Source organism: Ovis canadensis, chromosome 3 (genome assembly GCF_042477335.2).
Source record: "Ovis canadensis isolate MfBH-ARS-UI-01 breed Bighorn chromosome 3, ARS-UI_OviCan_v2, whole genome shotgun sequence".
NCBI classification, from domain to species: domain Eukaryota; kingdom Metazoa; phylum Chordata; class Mammalia; order Artiodactyla; family Bovidae; genus Ovis; species Ovis canadensis.
This window is the reverse complement of record NC_091247.1, coordinates 28,944,008-28,964,910: the sequence shown is the minus strand read 5'-3', so window position 1 is coordinate 28,964,910 and position 20,903 is coordinate 28,944,008. Positions and strand designations below refer to the sequence as shown.

At 36.4% G+C, this 20,903-nt stretch overlaps 1 protein-coding gene across 1 annotated transcript in view; it reads right to left on the bottom strand.

The window, feature by feature from the left end:
• Positions 1-20,903, bottom strand: part of TDRD15 (tudor domain containing 15) — a 90,088-nt gene that overhangs the window by 26,230 nt on the left and 42,955 nt on the right. Inside the window, exons 4-5 of the mRNA XM_069582658.1 lie at positions 14,190-14,293; positions 4,994-11,244 (exon numbers count right to left, since the gene is read on the bottom strand). Coding sequence (XP_069438759.1) covers positions 5,023-11,241 — 6,219 coding nt within the window. The 5' untranslated portion in view covers positions 11,242-11,244; positions 14,190-14,293 and the 3' untranslated portion in view covers positions 4,994-5,022. The remainder of the gene's footprint in view (positions 1-4,993; positions 11,245-14,189; positions 14,294-20,903) is intronic.

Here is a 20,903-nt window from a genome sequence, read left to right as displayed (position 1 = left end):
CACTGCAATCCCTGTCAAGTAACCAAGGGCATTTTTCACAGAATTATAACAAGAAAACCTTAAAATCTGTATGGACACACAAAAGACATCTAATAACCGAAGCAATTTTGAGAGAAATTGAGCTGAAGGAACCAGGTGCCCTAACTTAAGACTACACCACAAAGCTACAGTCATAAAAACAACAGGTATTGGCACAAAACTGAAAATATCACTGTAACAAATATCACTGTTTTTCTTTGAGTAAAACATAGGCAGAACACTCCCTGACAGAAATCACAGCAATATCTTCTTCAAGCCATCTGCTAGAGAAATGAAAGTAAAAACAAAAAAATTAATGGGACCTATTTAAACTCAAAAGCTTTTGCACCACAAAGGAAACCACACACATGAAAAGATCCCCAACACCACTAATTATTAGAGAAATGCAAACCAAAATTACCATGAGATACCACCTCACACTTGTTATAATGGCCATCATCAAAAAAAAGAAAAAACCTACAACAGTAAATGCTAGAAAGGGTATAGAGAAAAGAGAACCCTCCTACACTGTTGGTAAGAATGCAAACTGATACAGTTACAGATGAATGGATAAAGATGTAGTAATATATACAATGGGCTATTACTCAGCCATTAAGAAGAATGAAAAAATGCCATTTACAGCAACATGAATGAACTGAAGTTTATCATAAGTCAGAGAAAGACAAGTATTTTAAGATAAAGCTTACATGCAGGACCCCAGGTGGTGCCAGTGGTAAAGAATCTTCCTGCCAAAGCAGGAGACACCAGAGATGTGGGTTAAATCCCTGGGTCTGGAAGATCCCCTAGAGAAGGAAATGGCAACCCACTACAGCATTCCTTTCTAGAAAATTTAACAGGCAGAGGATTCTGGTGGGTTATAGTCCATGGTGGCAGGGGTCAGGGGGTTATCTCATAGAGTCAGACAAGATTGAGCACTTTTCACTTCAGAATCTACTGCATAGCATAGGGGACTCTACTCAATATTCTGTAATAACCTAAATGAGAAAAGACTCTGCCTCAGCAGTAAAGAATCTGCCTACAATGCAGGAGCCACAGGAGATGTGGATTCGATCCCAGGATCAGGAGATTCCCCTGGAGGAGGGCAAGGCAACCCACTCCAGTACTCCTGCCTGGAGAATCCCATGGACAGAGGAGCCTGGTGGGCTACATTCTATACGGTCACAAAGAGTTGGACAAGACTGAAGCAATTTAGCATGCACGCAAGCACAGTTTACATGAAGATTCTTTTTGAAATAATTGTTTCAGGACTTCCAGAGAAAAATAAAAAAGCAAGTACCAACCAACCAACCACTGCAATAAAACAAAAACAAAAGAACTCTGTAAAAACATCCTGGAGAAGGACTAGTAATTTTTATTTTGGAGAAAACAGTCTGTAAATAAAAACAATTGCCTTGAATATTTAAATATTCATATGTTATAGTAGGCTAAATCTATGAACAAGTTAAGACAACTGTCTAAATATAAGAGGCAGCAACTTCTACAAGATAATGGCAGAAAGCAAAGAGGAACTAAAGAGCCTCCTGATGAAGAGGAGAGTGAAAAAGCTCAACATTCAAAAAACTAAGAGCATGGCATCCAATCCCATCACTTCATAGCAAATAGATGGGGGAAAAGTAGAAAAAGTAGTATTTCATTTTCTTGGGCTCCAAAATCACTACAGACAGTGACTATAGCCATGAAATTAAAAGATGTTTGCTCCTTGAAAGAAAAGCTATGACAAACCTACATAGTGTATTAAAAAGCAGAGACATCACTTTGGCAGCAAAGGTCCATATTGTCAAAGCTATGGTTTTTCTAGTACTCACATATGGATGTGAGAGTTGGACTATAAAGAAGGCTGAGTGCTGAAGAATTGATGCTTTTGAACTGTGATGCTGGAGTAGAGTCCCTGGATGGCAAGATCACACCAGTCAATCCTAAAGGAAAGCAACCCTGAATATTCATTGGAAGAACTAATGCTGAAGCTGATGCCCCAATATTTTGGCCACCTGATGCAAAGAGCTGACTCAATGGAAAAGACTCTGATGCTGAGAAAGATTGAGGGAAGGAGGAGAAGGGGCTGACAAAGAATGAGACGGTTGGATGGTATCACCAACTCAATGAACGTGAGTTTGAGCAAATCCAGGAGATGGCGAAGAACAGGGAAGCATGGTGTGTTGCAGTTCATGGGATTGCAAAGAGTGGAACACAACTTAGCAACTGAACAACAACAAACTTCTATAACTAAAACAATACCTGAACAAGATGAAATAAATGCATTATATACTTCTAGGCCATTTCTAATACAATGTCCATTACCTTAAATTAAGTTTAGCAGAAGATTACTATGACTTATTATGTATAGTCTGGACTCCAAATACAGAAACAATTCTAAGCATTTTCCCCACATAAAAATACAAAATTACTATTTTCTCCCACAATTCAAGAAGCTATCCAAAGTAATTTCTAGAATAGCAATTCTGTACCTCGGCTATACATCAGAATCACTTGGGGAGCTTTAAAATCCTAATGGCAAGGCCACAGTTTGACCAATTAAAACAATCTACAATCTGTAAAACTGACACACAGGCATCAGAATTTAAAAAAAAGAAAACATCCTTTCTTAACACCAACACAAAGCCTAGCTTGCAAAGCATGGCTGTTAGAGTCCCTCTGCTAACATTTTTAATAATCAAGAAAGTTTCTCAAGTGTTGATTATCTTCAAATAAGAACTACTAAAACTATTTTAGTAGACTCAGACAAGCTACAGCCAATAAGAGCAGCAAACAGCAGTGGATACTATTGCCCTGGGATAAGTAATACAGGTGGAAGAACCCAGATGGCACTCCAGGCAATGAAATCAGTTTGCGTTGCTTTCTTATTTTGTTTTGTTCTAAAACTATGATAACAGCAAATCTATCACCCTATTCTCTGTCCATAAAACCATATATTTTTGTATCACTGAAGTTATGATCTTTCCTTAAAAGGGACTTCAAATTTTTTAGAAGTATAATTTAATGTTTGATTCTCTAACTCCCTTTATAACTGCTACTTTCAACACTTTAAGTTTTTGACTCACTGTGTGTTAAGGATGCAGGAGATGGGATAGACATGGTGACCAAAAGTGGGATCTTAAAGAATTTGATGAGCAAAACAAAGAAGGCAAAAACATTCACAAGTAAAGGAACAATAAAAGATATGTAAGTGCCAAAATGAACAGACTGATGGTCAGGGGTTTTATAGAAAAACCCTTTCTAAAATAAACTATTTTTTAAAGTATAAATAATGGGCAAAAGTAGACTCTGTAGTTGGAGAAATCTGAATTTAAAATTTCAGTTTCTTACTTACCAGCTTTATGTCCATGGGCAATTTACTTAATTTCCCTGAGCCTTAGTGAAAATATTCATAATAACTTGGGGGGAGAAGGACACTTCTCATTCCTGATCTTCCTCCATGTGGAAGTATTCATGATTGAGGCACACTCCTAGATTAACAACCCTCTGGTCTCATTCCGCCCTTACTCATACTCGAGAAGTCGAGGCAATCTGTTTCATTTACAGTGAGAAAGATCTATGTTTTATTCATCTCTTCCTCCTCCCTCTCTCTCCCTTTCTATAAAGGCTAACTCAAGCTGTAAATTTTACATGGGTAAGCCCCCATGGAGAAACTCTCCTCTGTGCCTATGTGGGTTAAGCCTACTTTTATAGATTCAGTATTGGGAAACCTTTATACCCATGTATGTAAGCCACATTCATCAACTATTGTTTTGTTTTTAATAAATGTAGTATGTTGCTCAATTGTCTTTCTGCTTGTCTCTGTAAGGTGGTTTTGAATTCAGGCAAGGAAGTAGGATACTAGTTATTAGTCTACATTTTAATGGAGCTTAAAAGAGTGATGGAAAGCTTTAAGTAAGCTAATATGTATAATTCTACCTAGTACCTGGGAACATAATAAGCATTCTACCATTACTGCTACTATGATAAAAGAGGGATTCAAAAATTAGAAAAAAAAGGGCCCATATTAAAGCATTTATCAATTCACTATAAAACATCTAATATGAATTCAAATGAAATACTTTCTAAAATATATCAATTAAAAACAAGATACCTCCATTCACTGAAACAATGTAACCTGTATATGTTGGAATAATATACAAGTTGGAGCATTCATTAAGCATAGAATATTCTACAAGTTGGAGCATTCATTAAGCACAGAATATTCTTTATAACCTATAAGTCCTCACTAATTCATATATAAAATGAAATATAACACATAAACAAAAAAAGATAATACACAAGTTGGAGCATTCATTAAGCATAGAATATTCTTTATAACCTATAAATCCTCACTAATTCATATATAAAATGAAATATAACACACATAAACAAAAAAGATAATACTTCACACAGAGTATTAAAATTTTAACTCTAGCACATAGGCTATTAAAAATTTAATGTTCATAAACAGCTTGATATCTGAAAGTTTTCAGATGACTATGCTAGAGTCAATTCTACAAGTTTAATTACATTGTCAATATGCTAAAAATCACACTCAAAAAACCTCAAGATATATGTAATCTGATAAGAATCAAAGTATAATAGAAAACTGATTCTTCAAAATGCACCCAGGAAGCTCTCTAATAATAGCAAGATCAATGTGAGATCTGTGGACCTTCAGGAGTTTTGGGAAACCCCTGAAGTTTGTAAAATGTCATGCACGCGTTCATGCATATGTGGTTCAAATCCTCTACTTTCATGACATTCACAAAGCATTCATAAAAGGTAAAAATAGCAAAGCATCATTTCATAATTCAAGTGATCTCTTCTAGTTATCCAGTTATTCAAATTTTTAGTAAAATCTTGCAGGGCATTCTCAACTTGAATAATTTTAGTAAATAACAAACCTTTAAATAATCAAAAATAGAATCTGCAAAATCTACAAAATAGAATTATTTCTTTAAAAATGTCCACTTACCTTTCAAATGTTTTGATACCATTACTTCATTAACATGTAGTGCTTTTCCTGTTGTTTCTTAAGTCCACTGTATCACTTTCCTGCAATCCTTCACTTAGCTTTGCAAAAATGTTTTCAATGCAATTGGTGTTATTCTTCAAACCATTAGGTGATTCCCAAAATGAAGCTGTTGCACATGTATCAGATGTAATGGTACTTCGGGGATTATGTGTTCCAGTATCAACCTTCTTCCTCCTCAGTACTGAGTTTCCAGACTGTAATCTTCTACTAATATGGCTTTTCCTTAAGAGATGTTTATAGACGTCTTTCCTCTTTATAGTTTTCAGATTTTTTAGCACTTGCTTCTCAGTGCATGTACAATTTATATTTTCTATTTTGTAATTATTTTGAGCTAACAATTGGCAAATAGGCTTACTCTCTGACTTATATTGGACTTCGATAGATCCAGTAGTAACTGCGTCAAGATGAGCTGAATCTTTAGAATAAATTCCAAGACCAGAAGCAACTAACATGTCTGCCAAATTGTTTTTCTCATGAATGATGTCTACGTTCAGTTTTGTTTTAAAACTGTATTCCCTAAACTGAAAAACTAAGCCTGGTTTACTCAGGAAATCTTGAAAAAATCTTTTGGCTTCTTCATTCCAATGTCTCCCTTCAGCAGGTAAGACACCATGTAAGATGCAAGGATAACTTAGCCTCGGCAAATTCAGAAGTTCTTCAGGAACAACTTTAAGATTTTTTATATCTGAATAATGTATGTAAACAGAAAATCCATAGTCAATCAATATAAGAAGTAAATTCTGATCAGAGACTTCAGAAATTTCTACTCTATTCCACTGATCTTCCGATTCATATTTGAACAAACAACTAGAACCGGGAATTATATGCTCTTGAGGCACTGTTTGTAAGTCTTCTGGTAGATCAGAAAGCAACATAAAGAGAGATTTCATTGTGTCAAAGAAATCTTCCAACTGAACACAGAAGTCTGATGGATCAGAAACAGCAGTGGCAATACCAAAATATTGCCTACCATTTTGAAGCTGTGTCCAAGGAAATGATCTTATGGTACATGGTGATACGGGAGTCTTAGATCCAACACTACAAATAATTCCTGAAGATCTAAATTTGTTTTCTTCAACATGAACTGTATTTAAATTTAAATATTCCAAAAATAACAGACCATCTATCAAAATGTCTACTTTCCAAGCAGAGTCTAAATATTTCAGGAAAAGGATGCTTATTTCCAAATGAGCAAACAAACCCACAATGGATTCAAATGGCATCTTCCTAAAATTTTCAAACCAAATCCATTTACAAGGCACAGCTTGTCTTGGAATATTTCTGATTTCATTACTAAGCACCTTAGTATTACATAAAGGCACTATTTCATACCTACCACAATCTACTAAAAAAACAAGCACTTTCTCACCAACATACTTATCTACTTTTGATCGATACCACTCAAAAGTGTTCTTAGATTTTGCCAAGCATTCCAAGCCTTGCTCAATATTTTCTACTGATAAAAAAGCAGTGTTTCTTACTTCTTTAGTAATTAATACTGTTAAATCTGATAAAGTCTTTTTATTTTTAGATAACTTCACATAAAACATTCCACTTTTTGAAACATGAAGTATTTCAGCCTTTTCAAGTTGTCCAGGTTTTAACTCTTCAAAAGGAATACTAACCAGTTGTTGGTAGGATGGCTGAAGGATCACAGAACCTTCATATCCATTTGATCCTCCTTTCTTCATTTCATTATCAACAGGGCCCACCTTTTGAGAGACAACCTGAGGCATTTGTAATACTATTCTCTGTAGTTTCGAGCATGCTGTCCATTTCACTAGTTCATTAATGACACATTTTTCATCACAAATTACATTTACTTCCCATTTCTGTTCATGCCTTTTCAAAAACTCACAGGAGACTGTTTTGTTACTTACTCTTGAAGCAAAATAATCCACAGTTTTTCTGTCCCATATTTCATTAGGTTCATTCCACTTGACTCCACTAAGGAAAGAATGAACTCCTAGCTGAGGAATGGTTAAGAATTCCTTCTTAATTTCATAAATTTTAGATGTGCTTACTACTGCAGTGTTACCATAGTCAATAAATTCCACTTCATAAGAATTTCTTGACAAAATTTTCTTAATAACTGCTCTGTAAATGGCATTGTCACCAGAGTATTCTGCAACTACAAGATCTCCTACCATCGGTTTAACTGATTTTCTCTCTCTCACTATACTGGCTCTTCTTACATTTAGAGCAGCTGCTAGTCTGATGATTAAATTTTCATTCTCAGCAAGCTGAATATGGAAACTCGCTGGATTACTTATATTAGAAACATATCCTTTAACGTATGCATTTAAGTAAATCTTGGGTTGAGGAAGGTCTTTAATTTGTGGTCTGGCATAACTATGTATGTTTTTTGAGGCTGCTTGATTTAATTCTCTCATAAAGGACGGTGATACAACCTTTACTGAGTTTTGGCCCACATCATGTTCATCAAGAATATGTGCAAGTTCAGGGACAATTTCTACACCTTTATTTTTAAGTTCATCTTGCAAAGATGTCTTCACCTTGTTTTTTGACACAGGTTCCACTTTACAGCAAACTGATGGTTTCAAAAGCCTGGCATATATACTTCTGGGATTCATCAGCTGATCTGTTTTGCTTTCAGAATATGTTATTAGACTAGTTTTACTTATGTTACGGTGATAATTGTTTTCTATTTTGCCTTTCAAGGAAACAGCCTCTTTTTTATTCTCATTTGTTTTATGATCCTTTTTCACACACTGTGCTTGGTCACAATGTTTTTTTTGATAAGCATGAAGCAACATCTTAATTTTCTGATTTATATGTTGATATCCATCATATAAGTCCACACCAAACTGGCCATCTGGCTCCCTGGATAGTATTTTTGCCCTTAATGGTTTTCCAAAATATTTATCTGCAAACCAGTTATTGATTTCTGCTGGAATATCTACATTGCTAAGATCTGACAAAAAACACTGAATAGCTTGCATAGGTGTAAACAGCAACTCTGGAAATTCATCTGAAACAGCCCTCAACATACTTTCTTCTACTAACTGCTTATTTCCAAAGTCCACAAAATACACCAGGAAGTCAGATAATGAATCTGTCGGCATTGATAAAGCTCTATAAGAGAGACCATCCTCTACATACTTAGATATACATAATCTCATTTTACTAAAATTATATTTGGGGCAATCACTGAGGTAACTAATTTCCCTGATTTTTGTTTCTATCATCTCTAGGTCTTTATTATTTCTACTAAGTTGGCAATAAAACTTTTGAGGACTATATATGTGAGATATATATATTTCTTCCTCACTTCCAATTTTTATATTGAAGGAAGAATAACAGTAACTGTAAAGATGAACTGAAGATGGAAATGGCTTTGATACTGTACAATACTGTGCAGAGCCATGACGAATAAGAAATTCTTTTGCACTAGTAAACGGAGACTGTAAATCCACTAAATTACTTAAACAGTTTGGATATATAAGAACTATGGCAAAGATGACACAAGTCAATAACCCTCTAGATGAAGAAATAAAATTCTCAAAGTCTCTGCACGCTTCTCTCGACCAACTGAATACTTTACAACTAATGGGTTCAACTAAATGGTTAAGACTACATCTGAAGGCCTGGGCTTCTAAAGAAAGAAAATGTGGCTTAATAGCACAAAGATCTCTAATTAAAACTCTTTCCTGGTAGCCATAATCAACCAGTACTACATCAAATTCTTTTTTTGATATTTGAGTCAAAATAGCAGCTCTATACCACTTCCCATCTTTAGAGGATTTAGCAACACAAGCCATCTGCCCAACCTGATAAGGATCAGAATGAACACTATAATAATCCTGAAGTTGTTCCATTAGTAATTTTAAATCTTCTAACTTACATTGCAGCTGGCATAAGAAGTCACCTGGGCCACAAGAATAAGAACACTTAACTTCAAGGACTGTTCCTGGTTTAAACACATATTCTTTATAACGCCATGGTGACTCAGGTCCCACAGACAAGGTGAAAGGGTTTTTTAAGTCAGAGAAATTAACAGGTGGGGACTTTAACAAAGACAAATTACTTTCTTTTAGCTTATTTGAATGGTACCTTTTAGACTGAGGTCCTTCAAGGGCAGATATGACTTTAACGTTAACTTTGTTTTTAGATTTTAAATTTAACACTGAATATTCACTTACAAATTTTGGACAACATTCTGGTTCTACTTCCCAATATTCTGCATATCCAGCTTGTAACATAAGAGAGACAACATCACTATTTTCTGAGGCTTCAATACTCTGAATATTTACAGTATATTTGTCATCTTTTTTTGCTATAACCTGAAGCAAAACTGCTTTGTTCAGGACAATTTTTTTAAAATAATCAACAGCAGCCTTCACCCATAAATCTTCAATAGGAAATATATGTGCAAGTGAACAGCACATGGCTAAAGCAGGCAACTCACAGAACTCTGGAAGCAAAATTTTTACATCAAAAAATGGTATGGAATCAGTATTTCCATAATCTAAAAAATAAACATTAATCTTATAACCATTAATTTCAGTGATGACAGCTCTATAAAAATGTCTATCCTTGCTATATCTAGCACAACAAAATAATCCAGGTTCTGGATTTCTTAGAATCAGTTCATCATTTTCACACAAATCATAATATTTGTTTATATTTTTCATTATATCTTGAAATTCATTCTGATGTTCATTAGTACGTACCCAGAAATTTGATGGGTTTAATACATACACTACAAAAGCTATGTAGGCAGCCTCTATCTTCATTTCTACAGTTTTAACAGGAAAATCTATTTTAAAAGTATCTTTTTTACTTAGAGAGTCTATCGACCGCTCAGTGTTTGCAATAAAACTCTCAACTGCAAAGCTGTTTACCTCAGAAGCACTAGTCGCCCTCAGCCTATTATAAATTTTTGAATCAGACACTGGACAAAGTACTTGTGTGCCTACAGTCTTCAGCAGACACTTAGAACTAATTGCAGACTCTTGACTTTCTAAGGTTACATAATACAAATGCTCATCCTTATTGAACTGATCAAGGTGTGCATATACTACCTGTCCTAACAAGGCTTGTTTAAATATACTCAGTTGAAATTTTCTTGTATCTCTGTCTGGACTGTGTAAACATGTTAGAGAACATGGAAATGAAAATAATGGTACTAAGATAAAATCTTGTTTAAGTTTCTTTACATGAACTGAAGGTATAGTCTCACTACTGCCATAATCCATAAACCAAATTCTCACTTGATTATTGGGCAAAAGCTGCTGAAGAATTCCTCTATGCCACTGTCCATTTCTCCTTCTGGCAACACAAAGTAGTCCAAAATTATCACAGGTGGGACTACTTCCTTGGCTGATAATATCATAATGCAATGTCATAGATGTTGTAAAGTTTTCTAACTCTGGAATCCATTTAATTAATTGGCAATAAAATTTACTTGGGCTCAAGGCAGATGATACTTTTACACTTTCAGTACTGCCCACTGACAAAGATGGTTGCAAATTATCCAGAACATGCTGAATATCAAGTAAAGTATCGTTATTACTTAATGATGATTCAGGTCTTTTATGGTGTAATGAATCTGGCATTTGTTTGGGGAATTCTTTTACCATTTCCACAATAAGACGAAATGAATCTCCATCAATGAGTCTCCCTAACTGTAATTCAAGAACCTGGGATATTATGTTTGGCACTTCAAGAAGAATCATCTGAAGAGGCAAAACAGCTTGTACACAACCTTTCACTTGTAGTCCTACTAATGACCTGAAATAATTCAAAGCCTTGGGAGACCATTTTTCCCCAGCTGGTAGTATGTTGGCCAAAATGCCAAATGTTACCCGTGGTGGTAGCTCAAATAAGTTGTCACAGGCTGAAGCAACGTGCGTACTGTCAACTCTCAGTTCCTCTCCGCGATCTATGAGGAGCACAGTATAGAGTTCATTTTTCTTTTCCACAACTCTTCCTCTCTGCCATTCTCCTGATACTCTTTCTTCAACCAAACAGAAGTCATCAATGTCTACACTACTGTTTCCTTTTTGAATATGCTGTATTTCCCTCTGCAATATATGGTAGTCAAACTCACATTCAATGTTATTTCTGCCTTGAAATTTCACCAAAACGTCCTTGGGAAGACATTCTATATGTGATATTGTCAGATTCACATTTAAAAGGGTTGGTAACAAAGATGTAGGATCCATTTTCTAAAAAACAAATAATAAGAACCTATTAGCTTCTGGACAGACAGTTGTCAAAATTAAATGAAATTAGTCTTATATGTATGTAAACATAAACCAAATTAGTCTTAGATGTATGTAAACATATATTAAATATAAAAGTAATTCCATGTCTGTATTTATCAAACTGAACATGTTGGTAAAAATTATACATATTGAACAAGATGATGAAATAAATAAAATGCATCTGACCACTCATTGCCTTTCACACTTTCAAAAAATTCTACTGAAATAACCAAGAGAACATTTAAAAATGGGGAGAGGAATATACTCACTGGAAAACAAAAAAAAAAAAAGCAGTATTTTTCAAGAGACTAACAAATCTCTACTAGATATTGGACTGATGGTATAATGGAAGAAAGCCAAATAAAGCCTACTGGAAAACTACACTCCTTCATGCAGACTTCTTCCAGTACCCATAATTCCAAGGGGTGAGTGCTAGAAGCAAGGGTGGATGGTTACCCAACAGGGGACACACTGTTTATACTTCCTACTTTGTGTCAATTAGCAGTATGTGGACCCTATCAGCATCATTATACAAGTCCAGGTTCCTCCTCTGAGGGCAACAAGTTGAGACAATAGGTTGGGACACCAGTAAGGAAAGCCAGGCATGGAAAGATCCTGAGACAGGTTAAGTACATCCAGGCTTGTCACTAGCATGTGTACATGTCAAATCACTCAGTCATGTCTGACTCTTTGCAACCCTATGGACTGCAGCCTACCAGGCTCCTCTATCCATTGGGATTCTCTAGGCAAGAATACTGGAGTGGGTCACCACACCCTCCTTCAGGGGATCTTGACAACCCAGGGATCAAACCTGCATCTCTTATGTTTCCTGCATTGGCAGGTGGGTTCTTTAGCACTAGCGCCACCTGGGAAGCCTCTGTCACTGGCATGGGTGGCACCCACAAAAAGTGTAGAGGGAGGGGGAGAGGAAAATAAATCTTTAGCACAGAGGCAAAGCTCTCTACTATAACTACGGCTCCAGCTAAGTTTCTCTACATTGTTAGAATTCTAAAAACTGTAAGTCAAATATTCAAGAAGTATAAAATAGCCCCCAAATTCAGGTAAGAACCAACATCTATTGTGGTAGGATACAGCCTAACTCCAGCTTGACTCTAATAGTTGACAATTTTTTTTCTATGATAATGAGAGAGAAAGAGAAAAAAACACTGGAGCTAAAAAAAAAAAAAATGAGGGAACCACTTAAAAGAAACAAAGGAAACCCACACCTCACGAATAAACATTGTATTGAAGGAAACAGCAAAACATTGTTTTTCAACAGTTCGATTCCTGTTTTTAAAAAGCCCAAAAGAGGATAATGCATCTTTATATGACTAAGTAGTCATTAAGATCCGGCAACTGAAATCAGGAATAACTACCCACACATAAGAGTCAATGGGAATGTCCCTACGGCAATAAGGAAAGTCAATGCAAAATAAAGATGAACGGAAGACAAGAAAATTTTGTGAAAATACCCAAAAAACTCAGAAGGATACAAAAATGAAAAAGCAGCATGAAGGACAGGAATATAAAATCTTACCAAAGTATAAATGTTATCTCAGAGATAAGAGAAGAGAAGCCCTTTCTTAGACTTAAGACCCAAGTCCACACAGTGAAACAGACCACTGGAAAGTTAGAGAAAGAGGAATGATTTAGGGTCATCTGGGTACTGAGATCAGTTCTTATTTCCTCCCAGATAATTAACTTGGTGTGATAATCAGCATGGCTTGATCTACAGAGATTCCAGGCAATGCTCACTTGACCCTGATGTCCTTAAGAATAAAAATCAATGAGCAATACATTAAAGACTCTCATTAGACTAAGCTGCCTTTAATTAAAGTCACAGGCCTCTACTCAATTATCAGAGTTAAGTCAGTTTATAAATCTATAATACCTTACATGAAGAGAAGACCAAGTATTATTAAGAAAGGATCCTGTGTTTGATTATACCAAGAACATTCTTCTTGGTATTCACCCAAAGGGTCACCTGAGTAGATAGGAAAAGGAAAAATATAGTTAAGTCTTCCAGGAATCACACACACTTTAGATATAAAAAGCAGATGCTGCCAGAAGGATTCCTTGATGAAACAAATGTGGTATATACAAAATAGACCAAAGAAAAGCCCAAAGGAAGTTATGTGATGAGGTTACCCCAACTACCAGAAGCCTGTTCCTCCACACTGCTGTCCCTCCTTCAAACAAAACAAATGGCCTCATGGAGAATTTCACAGAGAAAGGGGGAAAAAAAATCTGAGCTTGATCTGCACATACTCTCTCACCTAATGCCTGTAACTTCCAGAAATGGACCACAAAAGCACGGTATCCCAATCCAGGAGATATTCAAGCTGACAGGACTACCAGTACATCTACTTTGCCTGAAGAAGAAACTGTTTCAGTTAAGAACCTATGCATATTAGTAGGCCACAGCTAATAGTTTCTGCAGGATGATTAGCAATTCTGAAGGAACAAGACTGGAGGATCTGTTACAAAATAAATCTGAAGAAAAGGCATATGGATGAGCCTCTCAGACTTGGCATATGAAGAAAACTTGTAGGTCGCATGTGATGTGCATTGAAGGGCTCACTATGGAAAAGATTCTTAGTCAGGCAGACAGAACTTATTCAAAGACTATCAATCAGCCTCCTGCACCTGCCTCTCCAATGCTTGCCCAATAGGATCATGAAGAAGGTTCACTGGGTCATGGATAAAGCTCCTGCCCTTGTGTATCTGAAGGTCATCAAACTATAACAATTCAGAGAAAATTAGGGAAAAAAATCAACAGGAAATTCAACCAATTATTTTATACAAGGGACAATTATTTAAGGATATAACTTAAAGATGTTCTAGATCCAAACTCTATTCAGTATTATATTCCTTAGATTATTATTACATTGACAGAAAGTACTTACACTTTGTACACAAGATTAGGACATCAGGAAACTTGAGTTTTACTTGAGACTCAATTAACAGTATGAAGTTTGGGGAACTGTTTTCTTAGAATCAGATTCCACATCTGTAAAATGAGAGGGCTGAGTTAAATTTGGGTTTTTCAAACTTTTTTTCTTTTTTTGCAATAGCAGAAATCCTTCTTAATCTAAGGTGCAAAAAGTAAATAGAAAACTTCAAGTATCTATCAATCAGATTCATAAACGCTATGGTAATAATTTCATGTGCTGTGCTGAGTTGCTCAGTCATGTCCAACTCTGCCACCCCATGGACTGTAGACCACCAGGCTCCTCTGTCCATGGGGATTCTCTAGGCAAAAATACTGGAGAGGGTTGCCATGCCCTCCTCCAGTGGATCTTCCCAACCCAGGAATCAAACCCAGGTTTCCTGCATTGCAGGGGGATTCTCTACCTTCTGAGCCACCAGGGAAGTCCCAATAATTTCATAAATTTATACAAATATAAAGCTAGTAAATGAGAATAATAAAATCATTCTGATGAACACAGTCTTATAGCAGCTCCATCATATAATTTCCCTTAATATTGTATTTGTTAACAGTGGGAAAAATTAGGGGAAAAATTAGGCTCAGACATTTGTAACACTTTCCCAATAGTACATGATCAGATACAGGTAAGTTCAAACAAAAATAAAGCAGACAGTTACCAAAGGGGAAGGCAGGGGTGGGATAAATTAGGAGTATGAGATTAACAGATACAAACTCCTATACATAAAATAGATCAAGCAACAAATGTTTGCTGACAAGGAACTATATTTGATATCTTATAATAAACTAAAATGGAAAATAACCTGAATATAAACAAACAACTTAATCATTTTGCTGTTTACCTGAAACACAGTAAGTCAATTATCAGTTCAGTTCAGTTCAGTCGCTCAGTCGTGTCCGACTCTTTGCGACCCCATGAATCGCAGCACACCAGGCCTCCCTGTTCATCACCATCTCCCAGAGTTCACCCAGACTCACGTCCATCGAGTCCGTGATGCCATCCAGCCATCTCTTCCTCGGCTGTCCCCTTCTCCTCCTGCCCCCAATCCCTCCCAGGACCAGAGTCTTTTCCAATGAGTCAACTCTTCTCATGAGGTGGCCAAAGTACTGGAGTTTCAGCTTTAGCATCATTCCTTCCAAAGAAATCCCAGGGCGGATCTCCTTCAGAATGGACTGGTTGGATCGCCTTGCAGTCCAAGGGACTCTCAAGAGTCTTCTCCAACACCACAGTTCAGAAGCATCAATTCTTCAGCGCTCCGCCTTCTTCACAGTCCAACTCTCACATCCATACATGACCACAGGAAAAACCATAGCCTTGACTAGATGGACCTTATTCGGCAAAGTAATGTCTCTGCTTTTGAATATACTATCTAGGTTGGTCACAACTTTTCTTCCAAGGAGTAAGCGTCTTTTAATTTCATTGGCTGCAGTCACCATCTGCAGTGATTCTGGAGCCCCAAAAAAAAAAGTCTGACACTGTTTCCACTGTTTCCCCATCTATAAAAAACACACATCCGTCTTATTTTGGATTCAAGGATGACACTAGTAATTATTTAAATATGAAGATCATTTAACCCATATTGTGGTTTTTTTTGAGTCATGCTATCTGCCTCTTAATGTATCAGCTCAATAAATCTTTTTTCTTAATCTTAAAAAAAAAAAAGATGCAGTAGAGCCTCAATTTAAACAAATTAATTGTATGGCACCAATCAGTTCTCATCACTGCTTTTAAGTTTAATATATCATATTGAAATATTTTATTTCTTCTTTAAAAAGTAGACTATTTTAAAAAGTTAAATTCAAAGTTCACAAACTCATGAATTAAATTTACGTCAAAAATTCAAAGTATCACTGTTCTGCTAAGGTTTGTGAAAATATAATCTATAAAACTATTAAAATTGATATGGAAACCTCTTCCTACACTAAAATTCCCTTATTCTACACAATACATATTAGAGATGATGCCACTCTTAATGAGTCATGTAAGTAATTTAAATTTTTGATTTGTAAATTTTCTAAGAGAAATCTGAATTTCTTTCCTTATATTAAGAACTTCTTATAATGCTTTACATTTAAAAAAAAGTTTTCTGCACATTAGTTTAACAGATAATGCAATAAGACTTCCATTTTTTCAAATGAAAAAACTTAAGATAAAGGAAATACAGGAGCGAGCTTGAATTTACATTTTCTGATTCAGTCCAGTTCTCCAAGTTCTCCTCTCACATTACTCCCACTGTTTCACACTGCTCTTTCAACTAACCCATGTAAATCATGGAAAAGAAATAAAAAGTGAAAGATACAAATTAAAAACCAAAAATCTAAAAAGAAAAAAAAAAAGGAAAAGCACCCTTATGGGATAGAAACAGCTTATTCTTTTTTCAAAATTTAACATAATTCTGGTCAAACTCTGACTAGCATTCTGGCAAGGTTACCATGTTTCAAAAGACTGGATCAAATTAGGCATCTGTGCCTTCGTTTTCCTCCTCCTATATTCTCCATATATTCAAAATGGTTTCTAGGTTTAGGTCTTTAAGGATACTGATACAGTAAAAATAAACAGCACAGAGTACTTTTAAAATTGCATGTTTCAAAATCAGGGCTTCAATTTTGTTAACATTCTTTACTGAAGTAGTTCCTTAATCAAGGACAATGTTGTCCCATAGGGGACATTTGCTATGCCTGGAGATATATTCACTTATCATAACTGGGCCAGGGTCAGGGTTCCCACTGGCATATACCAGGCATATGCCAGTTGTTTGTTAGTCGCTAAGTTGTGTCCAACTCTTTTGCAACCCAATGGACTGCAGCCCACGAGGCTCCTCTGTCCATGGGATTGTGTGTCCGACTGTGTGTGACCCCATAGACGGCAGCCTACCTGGGATTCTCCAGGCAAGAACACTGGAGTGGGTTGCCATTTCCTTCTCCAATGCAGGAGAGTGAAAAGTGAAAGTGAAGTTGCTCAGTCATGTCCAATTTCGTGATCCCATGGACTGCAGCCCACCAGGCTCCTCCGTCCATGGGATTTTCCAGGCAAGAGTACTGGAGTGGGGTGCCATTGCCTTCTCCGAATATATGGTAGAGATGCTGCTAAATATCCTATAACAGACAGAATAACCTCCCACAAAAAAAGCAATTATCCATATCAAAATGCTGGTTGAGAAAATGTTTTACTGAAAGCAAAAACAAATCCCAGGGAGATAAAAGAATTCTTTAAAACCATCTAAAGAATTAGTAGAAAAACAATCTAATCTTAAAGCTTTCCTCATGAGACAAAAGAGGCTACCAAATTTTTTATTTAAAGTATTACAAAAAATAAAGCTGTAACAAAACTGAAATCAATTTAAAAATATATAAAAATCAATATAATTTACCACATTTTAAAAAATTATTTCCTCAGTCCAAATATCTTCTGTCACATTTGACTCCACTTTTTTCCAACTGGAAGCCATCCAGTTTCCCTGATGGCTCAGCTTGTAAAGAATCCGCCTGCAATGCAGAAGACCTGGGTTCAATTTCTGGGTTGGGAAGATCCCCTGGAGAAGGAAAAGCTCCCCACTCCAGTATTCTGGCCTGGAGAATTCCATGGACTGTATAGTCCATATATAGCAAAGAGACAAACACAACTGAGTGACTTTCGCATTCACACATAATCCATCAAGGAATATTACTAGATTCATCTCCAGAGTACAAAAAAACTCTTGACATTTCTTCCATCTCTGCTGCTTGGCCCAAACTCCTGTAATCTGTAATGCTAAGTCCCTAACTTGTCTTCCTGCTCAGTCTTTAACCCTACCTTACTCTCAGTCATGATGATTCTCAGCACTGTAACCAGAATGATCTTTTTTAAAATATAATACACAATGTGCATTACCAGTTCTCAAATATCTGGCCTCAGGACCCTTTTATACACCTATCAGTTAATGAGGACTGAGGTTGTGTGTCCTCTCCCCCTAAATTTATATGTTGAAACTGTATCTCCCAATAATGGGATAAGACTATCTCATGAGAACTGAGCTCTCATGAATGTGATCAGTGAATCAATGAAAACACAGCAATTAGTAGAAAACAATCAAACCTTAAAGCTTTCTTGAGACAAAAGAGGCAAAACACATACATCAGTGAAAAAATGTAAACCAGGAAGCAGGCTCTCAGTTCAGTTCAGTCGCTCAGTCGTGTCCGACTCTTTACAACCCCATGAATCGCAGCACGCCAGGCCTCCCTGTCCATCACCAACTCCAGGAGTTCACTCAAACTCATGTCCATCGAGTCAGTGATGCCATTCAGCCATCTCATCCTCTGTCACCCCCTTTTCCTTCTGCCCCCAATCCCTGCCAGCATCAGAGTCTTTTCCAATGAGTCAACCCTTCGCATGAGGTGGCCAAAGTACTGGAGTTTCAGCTTTAGCATCATTCCTTCCAAAGAAATCCCAGGGCTGATCTCTTTTAGAATGGACTGGTTGGATCTCCTTGCAGTCCAAGAGTCTCAAGAGTCTTCTCCAGCACCACAGTTCAAAAGCATCAATTCTTCGGCCTCAGCTTTCTTCGCAGTCCAACTCTCACATCCATACATGACCACAGGAAAAACCATAGCCTTGACCAGATGGACCTTTGTTGGCAAAGTAATGTCAACTTTTTCACTCTCCACTTTCACTTTCATCAAGAGGCTTTTTAGTTCCTCTTCACTTTCATAAGGGTGGTGTCATCTGCATATCTGAGGTTATTGATATTTCTCCCGGCAATCTTGATTCCAGCTTGTGCTTCATCCAGCCCAGCATTTCTCATGATGTACTCTGCATATAAGTTAAACAAGCAGGGTGATAATATACAGCCTTGACATACTCCTTTTTGTATTTGGAACAAGTCTCTTGTTCCATGCCCAGTTTTAACTGCTGCTTCCTGGCCTGCATATAGCTTTCTCAAGAGGCAGGTCAGGTGGTCTGGTATTCCCATCTCTTTCAGAATTTTCTACAGTTTATTGTGATCCACACAGTTGAACGGTTCTATGAAGACCTACAAGACCTTTTAGAACTAACACCCAAAAAATATGTCCTTTTCATTACAGAAGACTGGAATGCAAAGGTAGGAAGTCAAGAAACACCTGGAGTAACAGGCAAATTTGGCCTTGGAATGCGGAATGAAGCAGGGCAAAGACTAATAGAGTTTTGCCAAGAGAACTCACTGGTCATAGCAAACACCCTCTCCCAACAACACAAGAGAAGACTCTACACATGGACATCACCAGATGGTCGACACCAACATCAGATTGATTCTATTCTTTGCAGCCAAAGATGGAGAAGCTCTAGACAGTCAGCAAAAACAAGACTGGGAGATGACTGGCTCAGATCATGAGCTCCTTATGCCAAATTCAGACTTAAATTGAAGACACTAGGGAAAACCACTAGACCATTCAGGTATGACCTAAATCAAATCCCTTATGATTATACAGAGGAAGTGAGAAACAGATTTAAGGGACTAGATCTGAAAGAGTGCCTGATGAATTATGGACGGAGGTTCATGACACTGTACAGGAGACAGGGATCAAGACCATCCCCATGAAAAACAGGTTCTCACTAGATAGTAAATCAGTAAGAACCTTGATCTTGGACTTCTCAGCCTGCAAAACTATGAGAAATAGATTTCCATTGTTTATAGGCCATTCAGTTTAAGGTATTTTGTTATAGCAGTCCAAGCTAAGACAGACCCCAAAGAACATATACATGACTCTGTCAACATTTACCATATTATAAATAGTAAATTTTAAAATATTTAGTAATTCACTTTCAAATAACAATAAACCCATTAAGTTTTGGTACTTTCATGAAGATTATTTTTCAGAACCGAAAAATTACAATTTTTGAAAACCTCAATGTCTGCTTAACGAAAATTGTTGTATTTTCACAGCTGCTTCTGCATTCAGTATGCAATAGGTTGTTCTGGGTAAAGTATATGAATAAAAACTGACCACATAGAGATAATGTAGTTAGAGAAGGGAGGAGCACTTTAACAGCTTTTGCATATAACTGAGGATTTATTTATATTCACAAAAGCTCTGTGAGAAGTCATTTCTTAGAAATTATTTACAAAATGGAATGTCATATTAACAAATTTTTGTACTCTGTTACCTTAAACTTCCTTGGTCTATCATGCATCTTGAATGAGATTTTCAAACATGAATGATTTCAAAGATACACTGATTTGAAAATATTGATTCAGTTATACAAAACTTTCATACATAGCACATTAACCAACATCAAGTTAAATTAATATCACCATCAACTTTATTAGAAAACCCAAATACTGGGAAAGCATCAAGCTTGCATTGACAGTCCACATATTTTTCAACTTTTCAATTTTGGCTTTAAATCTTAAATTTTATCATTGACAAATACCATCAGGTGTTTTCCTTAAAGTGTCAAGCTCACTTTACTCACTATCAGGAAAATGTCTGCAAAATACCCAAACCTGAATGATCAGTTTGTTCTTGAAGTAAAAATGGAATCATACAATGACTGTATGCCACACAATTAAAACTAAAACAGCAATATAAAGGAGCAAAGTATTGGTACACACCACAACATAGATAGATCTCAAAAATAATTACCCTGAGTGAAAGAAACCTGAGACAATATACACTGTATTCCATTGTTTACATACAATTTCTAGAATATGTAAAC